At 38.5% G+C, this 12,345-nt stretch overlaps 1 protein-coding gene across 2 annotated transcripts in view; it reads right to left on the bottom strand.

The window, feature by feature from the left end:
• The window catches only part of MAN1A2 (mannosidase alpha class 1A member 2), a 156,422-nt gene that overhangs the window by 47,059 nt on the left and 97,018 nt on the right, over positions 1–12,345 (bottom strand). For both annotated transcript variants that reach the window (XR_006164933.1, XM_032995637.2), the window contains exons 7-8: positions 11,897–12,020; positions 11,364–11,457 (exon numbers count right to left, since the gene is read on the bottom strand). Coding sequence is in view for 1 of the 2 variants with exons in the window: in XM_032995637.2 (XP_032851528.1) it covers positions 11,364–11,457; positions 11,897–12,020 (218 nt within the window). In the remaining variant the exon portion in view is untranslated. The remainder of the gene's footprint in view (positions 1–11,363; positions 11,458–11,896; positions 12,021–12,345) is intronic.

Genomic DNA, 12,345 nt, shown 5'->3' with positions numbered 1-12,345 from the left:
ACCTGCCTCTCAGCCAAGCTGAGAGTCAGTGTAAATCCCACCAGTGATGACAGCTTTAACTAAACTGCTGGAATTTGCAGCATATTGATGGGAAGTCAGGCACATGTTTATCTCTGATGACTTTTTTTTACCTGACAAGATAAACAGCTAAGGTGTGGTAACATCATCTACAAAAAATACTGCTGTAGGTATGTGCCCACAACTCAAAGAGTCCCTTTTGAATAAGTTTCTACATAGAGGGATTGACAAGCTCTTAAAGTCTTTACAACCTTTAGCTTATTCACCTTAGTCTTCCTATAAGATCCCAACTCTCCTACAGCTTAAAAGCAAGACAACAGATGAGAGAAAACCTTTATTAGATGAAATCTAGCCCAACATTCATCTATTCAAAATTAGCTGGCAAAAGCACCGTCAACAACTTCGCCCTCTCCCTTCAAGTTTTATCAAGACCATAGCAGTTTCCATACTTACATATGTACATGTGCGTGTATATATATATCTGACACATTAATGCTGACAGTCAAAAGAGATTCAAATAAGCAACAAAAGACACTCTTTGATGTACTCAGAGATTATACCACGTGCAATAAAAATCCAGGCTACTTTGCATGTTTCTTTCTCCTAGATTTGTGTCTATGTATCTCTATTTTTCTTCTTACGATAGATGCCTGAAATTGCACACAGCGCTAGATAAAGTTTTGGTCACTCTGTAGGTGCTAGGAAATTGTGCTGATTGTAAGACTTACTCAGTCCATGCTCTATGGCTGAGACTGAGCTACCATACCCTATGGTATGCATTCATCACCATCCCTCTCATTTTTGACCTTTACAGTGTGATCTACAATCAAAGACCAGCTATGCTTCACACAGGTCTCCAAGATGAGATGGTATTTCACCTTGCTGCTACAGGACAGTCCAACTCCCAGTGGAACGTCATGATTAAAAGAACCCATCAGGAAAATACATTTAACATCCACTGAACAAAACTATAGACCCTCTCCCTTCAATGTCACCAAACTGGAAACGTTCCTCATGTGAGCACCAGAAGGTACACCTCCACACATACCTCAGAATATGAAGTCTCACATACTGAAGACAGAATGAAAAGAAATGGACTGTCATGTGTCATCTGAATCTATTAGTGGTCTAGAGAACAACGTCAATATAAACACCCTCCAACCAGTGATACAGAAGGAATAAAATAAAAAAAAGGTAATGAGGGTGTAACAAGTTTGTAATTGGACTTTGATAGGCTTCCCTTTGTTAAGAAATGAGGAAGTCAAGAATGGTTCAAAAATACAGTTTAGGTATATCAAGATCCCAGACCAGAAATCAATTATTAAAGAAATTATGAGATTCCACAGGAGATCAAACTTTAAAAATTTACAGAGCATGTGTCAAAGGACACCTTTTTACACCTCAATCATTTTAAGTTAGCTGTCTTCAAAGCCAACAATTTAAACTCCCAAGAATATCAGGCAGTACCCCAAGACATGTTAATACAGATTAATTTACTGAATTGGTAATGAAAAAAACAAATGTTAAAGCTGCTGTGGGACAGATTTCAAATTCTAGATATTGATGTGCTCCCTGCCAAGATCATGGTCTAAAAGTACAGTTTGGTGGTACAACAAAATAAAACATTCATCTCTTTCCACAGCCATGTATGCAAGCACTTTCAAACCCCAGTTACACCATACCCAAATCCTTTCTTTAGGAATTATTTATAGACACTCCTTTTCAAATGCATAATTCATATACATGTTTAACCTTCCAATAACACTAGAATCTTTAACACACTAAACAAAGCTTTTGTTTGTTCATCTTTTCCAGCATATTGCTCAACAGACTAGCAAAATGTTTTAACCTTCTAGACTTATAAAAGCATACTCCTCGTAACGCACAGCTCTGCCTTATTTCATTAAAACAAAGTTTCCACAGATTAACTTGCTCCTGGCTTCTAATGAATAAACAAGTTTGAATGCCGCCTTTTCTTGGAACATGGTTAATTACATTTGTACATGGTTGCAAAGTGAAAGGGCAAGGGGAATTCCCCAGTAGAGATTACATATATTATTTGCTATTCAAAATACATGCATGTTCCTAAATACAGAACAAGCCAGAACATTTCGGAGAGAAAAATTAAGGACATCCACCAAGACTGTAAAGAAAATTAAACAGCAGAGAGTGAGTCCCACCTCCTCATCTGCAACTGGTACATGCATGCCTACTGCTGGAAGTCTAAAAATCATATTGCATTTTTATTTGTTCACAACGTACTCCACTGAAAGCAGATTTGAAGTAAAAAAACCCACCACAACAACTGCTTGCATGAATCTCCAAACTAATCATCACAGATCACATATCTCCAGTTCTGTAACTGATGTTCCAACCAGCCAAAAAAGAAACGTACTTGCTAAATCAAAGAAATGTGTAAAGATGAAGTCAGGTTGGAAACTACTTCTACAAGTACTTCCACAATAGGTAAAATTAATTATTTCAATCTTGCACCATTTCTATTTAAGAGAGAGAAAATATCTTCCGCATGCCAAAGGGAAAAAAAAAAAAAAAAAAAAAGCGCCCCAAAATTAAAGCATTAGAAACTATTACCCACAAGTCAAAATTGAAGGTAATTATCTGAAGATTTTTGGAAAATACTTTTTGGAAAACACAGGCTTAGTTGGCACAATTCCCTTCACTTCCTTTTAGGTTTTGGATGTTTTGCCAGAACTTCACATTACATTTCACAATTTGATTTTTCGTGACTCTTGGTGTTGCTGTTTTCTTAGGAGTGTTTAGAATATGTAGGTATATTAACAGGTACAATTTAAGAGACTACTTCTGCTAAACAAGGCATCTCATAAATAAACAAACAAGGGGGTGCAGGGGGCAGAGAGCAGAAAATGCAAAGTACCTTCATAGTTAAAGGAGAACACTATCAGCTTCCGTTGACAAAGACGGGAATTTTCCAATACCAGCATCTTTCTCACTACCCATAACTAGACTATCAAGCTGTTAATTCATGCTACAATTACATTTTTATCTGAAATATTTATCTGCAATATTTCTTTAATCTTTTGAAAAACCACTTCATTCTTCAGTATTACTCACTTCACCTTGCAATCTGCAAGGGTTTTAATCTTCCAGAGGTAGATGCAAAGACTGAAAAGGTTTCTTGCTTAATTTTAACAATGGAAGTCTCAATAACAGAAATCTCAATAGCGATTTCTTTATCAATCTCTGCAGCACCTTTGGAAATTTGCATTCAAGAAAGCAACTCCTCCTATATATCAGACAGAGCTCATGCTGCCAGGACAGTAGCTTTCAGCAGACATAGTGATTATTCTCAGTATTAACATTCTCACAGTGGGGATATGTAGAATGTGAGATCATCTTCTTCATCAACTTACCTGGGTAAGGAGTATTCAGTATAGAAGAAATAACAAAGACAAGGAAATTGGTAAATTAAACACACAGACATTAACAAGCAGATGGTAAGGGATAATAACACAGACCAGAACTCTTCTGCTACTGATTGATGGGACATTAAAGGAACTACTCAGGCACAGCCCTGGAGAGCCAACCTGAACTTTGTCACTGACGAGAAGGGGGAAATGTGATTGTCATGAGCATTATGAGGTATTTGAAGGACCTTGCAGAACTGTGCAAAATGTATTTATGGAACAGCAGAAAGGGTCCGTGGCTTTAGATAAAACTTACTGTGGGCTATTTAGGGCCAAAAGGAGGGAAAGGGAAAGGGAAGGATCAGGGCGGGTTGGGTAGGAATGAGCAAAAGAAAAATAGAGAGGAAGCAGCTTAAAAGGGCCTGGTCACACATAAACGGGCTGCAGATGACCATGCTTGTCTGTCTGAGTCCTGCACCCTAGCAGCACAGTCTGCTCTATCATATCAAATCCTGAATTTTTCGCATGTAATCCCACTCACTGTCCTCTGCGTGAGTGCTGCAAGGGGTAAACATCAGCAGCTGGTGCAGAGGCCATGGCTCACAGAGCACCTGGAGAGTCTGGGATGCGAGAGAAGTCCAGGTGCCAGTAACTGGAGGGACTGGGATGAGTGCTGCAAGGTCAGAGTGCCAGCAACTGGAGAAAGGGGCTGCAGGTCACAGGGGCTGGTAGGTCTGCCCAGCAGCAGCTGGAGAAAACACAGCAGGACACAGGGCCCTAGGTTTCTGTGAGAGCAATTGGAGACACCCACGTATGTCTGGTTTTCCCGGTGAATTTAATCCCAAATGCATGTGTGCATGTGGAATTTCTTTGCAAACTTCAAGCTGGACAAGCTGCTGAGCTGCTCTACAGGCAGGCCTAAAAATTTAGGACTACTCACCGAATATTTGCACTGATATAATGAAAGTAATTTAAAATTGGTTTTACTGCTTTTCCTACATGTGAAAATTGCACCATTTTAACGGAAGTGTAAATCTAATCCAGTTAAATTAAATCCACAGAAGCCTTCTCTAAATAGTATTTTAAAATCAAAGGTGCTTGGTTTGGTTTAATTTAAGCATTTATTGTTAAAAATGAAAGACCACCTGAAGAAACACATCCAGAGGCATTTGCTTTGGTTTATTTAAAGGCTAGTCTTTAAATTCAAAGGCTAGACTTGAGCACAAACAACTGGGAAACAGAGGATATAAACTCCTCCCATTCAGCCACCTTGGTTGTGTCTCTACTTACTGTGTACTAACAGATGCAGGAAACTGCAAGAAAGTGAGAACATCACCGAAAGGATACTAAGGTGTGTGTAACAAGACAGGTTAAATACCTGTGTGAATTCTCTTAGTTGTCTTTTGAGGACAGTCATCGCTTTGTACGTGAAAGACGGCATTTAAATTTAGTACATCAAATACACACACATGGGCTGATGTCACGTTGTCGGTGAGTCCTTGTAAACGTGCTAACAAAGTACTCTGTCAGCCCTCATCAGGCTTTCAGCTTAGTCCGCTTGCAAATCTAACTAGAGGGGCTTGTTTTCAATAAGGAGACCCGAACAAAGCACTGTAGCAGAGACTGCAGTCTGAGCATTCATCGCGTCGGCATTCAGCGATGGCAATTTCAGTATCTGCTACCACATCCTAAATGCTCAGCTCGTGCACTGTAAATTCACATCCTAGCTTACTTTACAGTAACTTGTTAATGTGCTCACGTATCACTAAGGTGTAATAAACACAGAAGGCTAACCTAGATTAGGTATCTCTGCTTATTTTCTTGCACATGGAAGCCACACACGGTCTAAAACCCAATTTTAGTTAAACTGACAAAACCTTCTTACGTAACCAACACAGGTGACTCCACAGGTAGCCCAACTACAGGAATTGAGATGTGAAGCCAGAGCAATTTGAGTTCCCCTTCAATAACATTATTACTTGCAAGACATGTTGGAACCAGATGAAATGCAATAATTTGTTCTCGGTATTGAAAAACAAAAAGGAAAAATGCACAATTTACAGAAATGTGCAAACACAAGCGCCATGCCCTGACTTGGCAACAGCATGCAGATTGGCATTTGCTTTGTTATTGATGTTCTAGTTGGTATTCTCACCTAACCCGTTTGCAAATGCAAATTATTATTTTCTCAATACACTTCAATTTTTTAAAAAATTAATTTTTCTTCAGTACAAATGAAATTCCATAATTCTGAAATCTCCTGCTTTTAACCAAAATTCTAGTCATTTTGTCTGCTTAGTAGGCTTCTCTAGAAAGCACTGTTACTGTTTTTAAAAATAATCTAAAATCAAAGTTCTGATGCTTACATCAAACCAGCAACTCTGCAAGTGAAACAAAAAGCTAACAAAGTTAACTGTAGGTTAATCTGAGAGGTTAGAATATGCTTCTTGCTGGCTATTTTCCTTTCAGTCTTACAGAAACTGAAAACCCAAGGCAGAAGTACTATAGATCACTTGTTCCTACTGGACCATCACCTTGGTCTGTAAGTAAAAATTGAATCTGTCAACATTCCTGTGGGCATTATAGCTCTGCCTTCTAGCAAAAGCCCCAGTGAGCTGACAAATCCTAAACTGAACCCATTAAAAAGCTGTCTGTTGTGCCACTCATGCTGTAATAATACCTGCACATTACAAGCTTAAACACAAATATTTAGCCTACACGACATCATTTTCCTCCTCCTGGGTATAATAAACTCCTTTCCTGCTACACAGCAGTAAGGGTCCAGTCGTGTACAGCTGTATTACAAAGCATTTTGTCCTGGTTTGGGCTGAAGTAGAGTTAATGTTCCTTTTGGGGAACTAGAATAGTGCTGTGTTTTGGATTTAGCTTTGGGTTTGGTATAAGAAGAATGCTGATAGCACACTGATGTTTTCAGCTGCTACTGAGATTTCAAGGACTCTCCGACTCCCCATGTGCTGCCCGTGTGCAAGGGCACAGGGAGCAGGGAGGGAGCACGGCCCGAGCACCAGACCCAAACTGGCCAGTGAAATATTCCATATCATGGCACGTCATGGTCACTATGTAGAGGAGGGGGGGTGGGGAAGGGGCTTGCTCGCTCTCTCTTTCACTTCCAGGATTGCAATTGCGGGATCTTGGTATTTCGGGATCGCTGGCCGGGAACGGGCTGGGGATTGGTCAGCGGGTGGGGAGCAATTACATTGTGCATTGCCCGTTTATATTTTCTATTGCTGCCATTGTTCTCATTTTATTCCCATTATTAAACTGTCCTTATTTCAACCTGCGGGTCTCCCTTTACCCCTCCAATTCCCTCCCTCATTCCCAGGTGTCGGGGGTGGAAGGGTGGGTGAGCGGCTGCGGGGTGGTTGGCTGCCGACCAGGCTCAAACCACAACACATTTCCACTGGAAAGGATGGAGATTTAGCAGTAACCAGTAAGCCACTCACCCAGCAGTTTTTAGGACTGGGTTTTATGGCATTCAAATGGAAAGAAAAGATGTGATGGAATGGTAGTCCCTGTGCAGCCCTGGCTGCTGCTGCTTCACGAGGCAGGCAGAAGACGACAGAAGGTCATCAGAACCCTTCTTCAAGCGCTACATAAAATGCATTAAACACACGTGGAAGTTTGTATTCATAAAAATGTAAACGTTACAAAGGCATGGCTATAGATCAGATTTATGTCACACTATATGACTCTATTCATCCCTCAAACTTGTTAAGAACCTGGAAGCCATGGTCACGTCCTTCTTGATGAAATCATAATTACTAATTATCTGGTAAGTTACTTTACTGATTATACCTTTTTAGGTGTTGATAACAGAAACATTGACTGGTTTGAATGAAAATGCACGTCTTTGTAAGCACCAGCAGAAGCAGCAGAACAACTAAGCAAAAAGGACAGTCTGTACATCACAGGCACTGTCCCCAGAATATCATTCCCTAGCAGTGAAACTGGAGAACATTATGTTTATATCAAGATCAAAAGGCCTGCACTCTGATAAATCAAACCACAGCAGAAATGACTTATCAGACCTGCATCCTAACATCAAAAGGATGGTGACAAGGTTGCAGCACAGTACATACACCCTTCCCCTAACCCAAGAGGGGAAGAGACCACATATATTTTAAGCAGACATTTAAATGAAAAACATACAAGACACAGCAACGTGGCCTAAAATCTATGGAGGCTAATGACAGAGATGTTCTGAGGCATGGAAAAACCCCAGAACAATCACTGATTTCTAAAAGGCCTGAAAAATCTGTCCAAAAACTAGCTCATCATCATCATTAAAGAACCCCAGATACGTAAACAGGACTGGATAGCAGTGTCCTTTTTTTCTTTGAGTCCAGACAACTTGGGCATGTCTTGGTACCTGTGAGTACGAGTGAATTAAAGTTAGGAGAAAATGAAAGTATGTAAAAATCAGCTGGCTTAATGACTTTGTAAACAAATAAATATCCCCTTCCCCTTCCAGAAGACCTAGCACTGAACTTTATTACTCTAATTTCCTAACACCAGCAGCTGAGATATAAGCTTCATATTTGTGAATTCTATCCAGTTCATATAAAGTTCTGACAGACAATATGACATTTAGATTCTGCAAAATCTGAGATTCAAAAACATGTTGTGAGACTTCGCCATGTGCTAAAAAGTTACTTACATGGCAGCATAAATCACTGCATGCATCTTTGGAGCAAAGAGAAAAAAGGAAGGAAAGATTGCTAAACCAGGGTTTTTCAAAGACACGTTAGTTGCTCACACTAACACTTAATTCTTGGGATTGCATGCCAAATAAAGTGGACGCACTCCTGGGTTTTTTTGGTTAAAAACAGAAAATGAGGATGTGCCTAGGCTCCTTCTGCAAATATCTCTGAGCAGGTATCAAAATACTGTTGTCAAGGTAGAAGGTATGAATTTTCCACAAAATTCTTGTTGCAAGTCGAGATACATACAGCTTACAGTCCTATGGGGCCACACCAAAGCCACAGAAAATGTTTGCGGTTTCTATTTTCTTTCACAAATCTGTCTTGCAATAAGAATTGTCTTTAAGAATTCAAGTTTACCTATCAGCCTGTCAGAACAAAGTTAAACAGAAAAACAACATGGAAGTGTAACTTTTTTCTTCTATTCAAATAATAGAGGGGGTTTTTTGAAAAAAAAAAAAAAAAAAAAAAAAAGGTAAAGATAAAATTTAACTACTGAGAAAATGTGATCTAAATTAATTCTTCCTTTATATATTTTGTTTAATACTCTCTGGATAATCACCTGGTAGTAGTAACATTAACTAGTCTGACTGCTATGTGCACATTACTGACATTTTTATTGCTTTGAATAAAGGTACCCACCACTAGAATATATGTACCACCAGAATGATGGGTATGGAAATAGAAAATAAACCCACCACTAGGAATGATGCTATATTACATCTGAATCCCATATTTCCTCAACGGCGTATTTATGTATGTATTTATGTAGAATTATTTTACCTATTTCACACCCATCATGACTTAGCTTGAACACTGTACAGGTTAACAGAAAATCTAACTAGAATTGAGCCAAAGAAGTCTGAGGAGGGAAAAAACAATGTCAAAAGGAAAAAAAAAAAAAAAAAAACAACAAAAACAAACAACCCAAAAACAAATCACAGAAAGGTCAGAGTCAAGAGTTACATGTATCTAGGCAAATAAAGAATTCTGAAATAATTCTCAGAAACTACCTGGAGAAAGTACTTTGAACAATATAAGATACATCAAACTAAAGGTCACAGCAAAGATGAAAAGGGTAGCTTTCCCAGGAGCTGAAAGAAGAAAAGTTTTGCCTTGGAACTCTCTCCATTGTCTCAGTCTTTCCAGGACTAAATTACATAAGAAGCCAAACACAATGTTCTTTGAAATTACCTTCTGAGGAGGACATAAAAGCCTTGCCTGCCCTTAATACCAACAATGTGATTCGAGTCAGGAACAGTGTCGTGGGCTCTGACATGAGTCCTCTAGTGAACTGAGATACGGTGCGTGAAGGCATCACCCCTAGTTCACTGAATTCTGTGATACGGATACAATCTCTGCAGGAGAATCAGGAGAAAAATTCCTGTCTAAGCCTCAGCTGTTCCAGCTTGTATGTCCAGTGTTCTGGTGCATGTGTACCTTTACTGTAAGTTCTTAAATCTCTGCAAATAAATTCACTGAAGAGTGATCTGTCAGGGACACAGACAGTTTCTCACCGTTCCATACTGATTTGTGGTAGGTAAAACAGAATTATGAATTCCTGCTATCTTGTCCCCATAAAACTTCTCAAGATATGTTTACAAATGCTTGTTGCATTTGGGGAAATCTTAAAAACACCAGCAGAACATCTCTATCTGCATTTGTAAGCTTATTTGCTCAAAAAAAAACCCCAACCAACCAACCACCAAATTCCAGGAAACGAATGTGTATGATGAACAGCACAGAAAAATAAAGGCTCTATGAGGTTATATTTCTTTTTATCCTAAGAAGTTAAGTCTCAGTCTGTAATCCCAAACTTTAGTGCTAAGTGTATTATCTTTCAAAATTCATTTAAATAGCATGTTTGAGCTCCATCAAACTTCTGCAAAGTTAAAATTTTCATTGTATGTTTATTCTCAGTGACCAGGATTATTTTCTTCATAAAAGCTGCTAATAATTCTGAGCACTGTTATTACAACTGACAAAAAGCCCCTGAAGAATCCTGGTGATATGCCACATTAGACTACTTTTGACAAAAGTAGCAGGAGTAATTGGTTAGAAATAGAAAAAAAAATCTAGAAAAAATGCAGAACAACAATGTAAAATTGTCATTTGAACAAATAATAGGTGAATATTAGTATTTCCTCACTTCCTTTTTTCGGAATGCATCATTAATCCTAAATTTGTCTGAAGAATTTCTCTCATTAATCCATGTATCCATTTCAGAAGGTGTCACTATTCACTCACAAATATTAGATGCTTTGGAGAGAATTTTGGCCTTAGGAATGGGATTAGAAAACTCTTCCCAGCCGCTGCAGTGACAGCTGCATTCATTTCCCTCATATACCAGACTCAAAGTCAGAAGCAAATTCTCAGTTTGGAAGCCAGAGCATGTTCTGCTGGATATTTACAGCCAACCACTGAAATCCCCCAAACCTGTCAGTGATGTCAAGAAGGATAGAAATAGATCATCTTGCTTGTTTTTCCTAAATAAGCTTGCATTCATAAAAGAAACAGGAACAGAAACCTTGAAGAAAAGGATTCTCTTTTACCACTATGAGAGCACTAAACTACTCGAGTTTTTTTGAAAGAACCACTTCAAGAAAAGGCATCATGTTTGTGTCTTTGTGTTTCATCTCTCTACTTACATTGCCAGCAACAAAACCTATTTTTTTCTTTTCATTCCAAAGCCTTTTTTGGTTTGTTTTTAAAATGAGAGACACGGTGATACCCGCAGGATCTATAAGGAGGTTCACTGTGCCATTTCACGTGCCACTAAGAAGAAGAATGTTGTTTGTAAATGTCAGTCCCTAACACCAGGTGAAGGAGCTCAAATTTAATCACCACAAACATGCATTACTTCTATGTTACCTTACCACGATCCAATTACCAGATAGTTTGCAGAACAAAACCAGGAACAAAATCAAAATGAGGGAACTACATCCAGCCTATTTCTTTATTACTGAGGATTTTATTGACTGATAAAAGTAAGGATAGGCATCAGATCTGGTAGGAAGCTGCTTTCAGAGAGTACCATAAAACCCAAGCTGCATGACTTCAGAGAGAGCAGCAAGCAAAAATTGGCTTCAGGAGATCTCAAATTTAAGTAATCCTTCTACATTGCATGTTTTCAAGCAATGATGCTTGTACCCTACAGAACAATTTTTCTGATCTCCAACTCAGCAACAAAGTAAGTAGTATAGCTTTAATTAGGAATGAATAAAACAAGAATACTTACGCTGACCCCATCGGCCTGTTCTTGGATTCAAATAATTTGGATAAAGTCCATTCGGACGATCCATTTTTTGAAGTAACTTCCGAATGTGCATGACCTAAATTAAATCAAGAATCAGGATCACCACTAACAATGTTCATCTTCTCTCTGCACATAGTTAAATCTAATCTTTTTTCTTTTCCTTTTGTTTTTAGTAGTAAACTTTTTCAATCTGAACCCAGAAGCGTTCTTGAGGACTTCCTGAAGATTAGTATGTTTTTGTTTTTAAGACTGCTCACATAAACATGTTTAAAAATTATTATTTTAAAATGTATGCTGAAACAAATAAGAAAAATTGTGTTGTCAAGTTTCTACTTGAAAGAGTCACCTATTTGGTGACAGAAATACAAATATGAAAAATGTACCTTTTACCAAGAATTCAAATATAATTCAATATAGAAAGTACTAGAGAAAGTACTTCCCTTTAAGTGCAGTTTATGATGAAACAGTATAAAAGACATTTGTATGATAAAAAAACCCCAGAATTTGAGACCCACCTTGTTGTAGTATACAGGGTCCCCTGTCAAATAGCTGAGGTGGACAAATTCCATGTGCAGAGTACCAAACTCAGCAAGGATGCTGCTGCCGGCAGAAGCCCAGCCCCAGTTTCGACCCACACCACTGAATTCCAACAAATACGCATAAAAAAGGTAGAAAACAACAAAAAATTCAGAATTACTGTGCACAGCACTAGTAACAACCACCACAGCAAATTAAACAAGTAACAGCAAATATTAACCTAGACTTAAGATTACAGGCGTTGTGGTTTGATTGATCCGTTAGGTTATTGGTTGGGTCTTTTGGGAAAAAAGATACCATAACCTCATCAACAGAAAGTCCTGCAATTAAAGGATATAATATCTTGATGTCACAGAAATATAATGACTTAACACTGGGCCCAATCTCGATCGTTGTTTATTCACTGTATGTTCCTAGGAACAAGAAT

Source organism: Tyto alba, unplaced genomic scaffold (genome assembly GCF_018691265.1).
Source record: "Tyto alba isolate M040663 unplaced genomic scaffold, T.alba_DEE_v4.0 Super-Scaffold_14, whole genome shotgun sequence".
In the NCBI taxonomy this organism is placed as follows: domain Eukaryota; kingdom Metazoa; phylum Chordata; class Aves; order Strigiformes; family Tytonidae; genus Tyto; species Tyto alba.
This window is presented reverse-complemented; position numbering and strand designations above follow the sequence as displayed.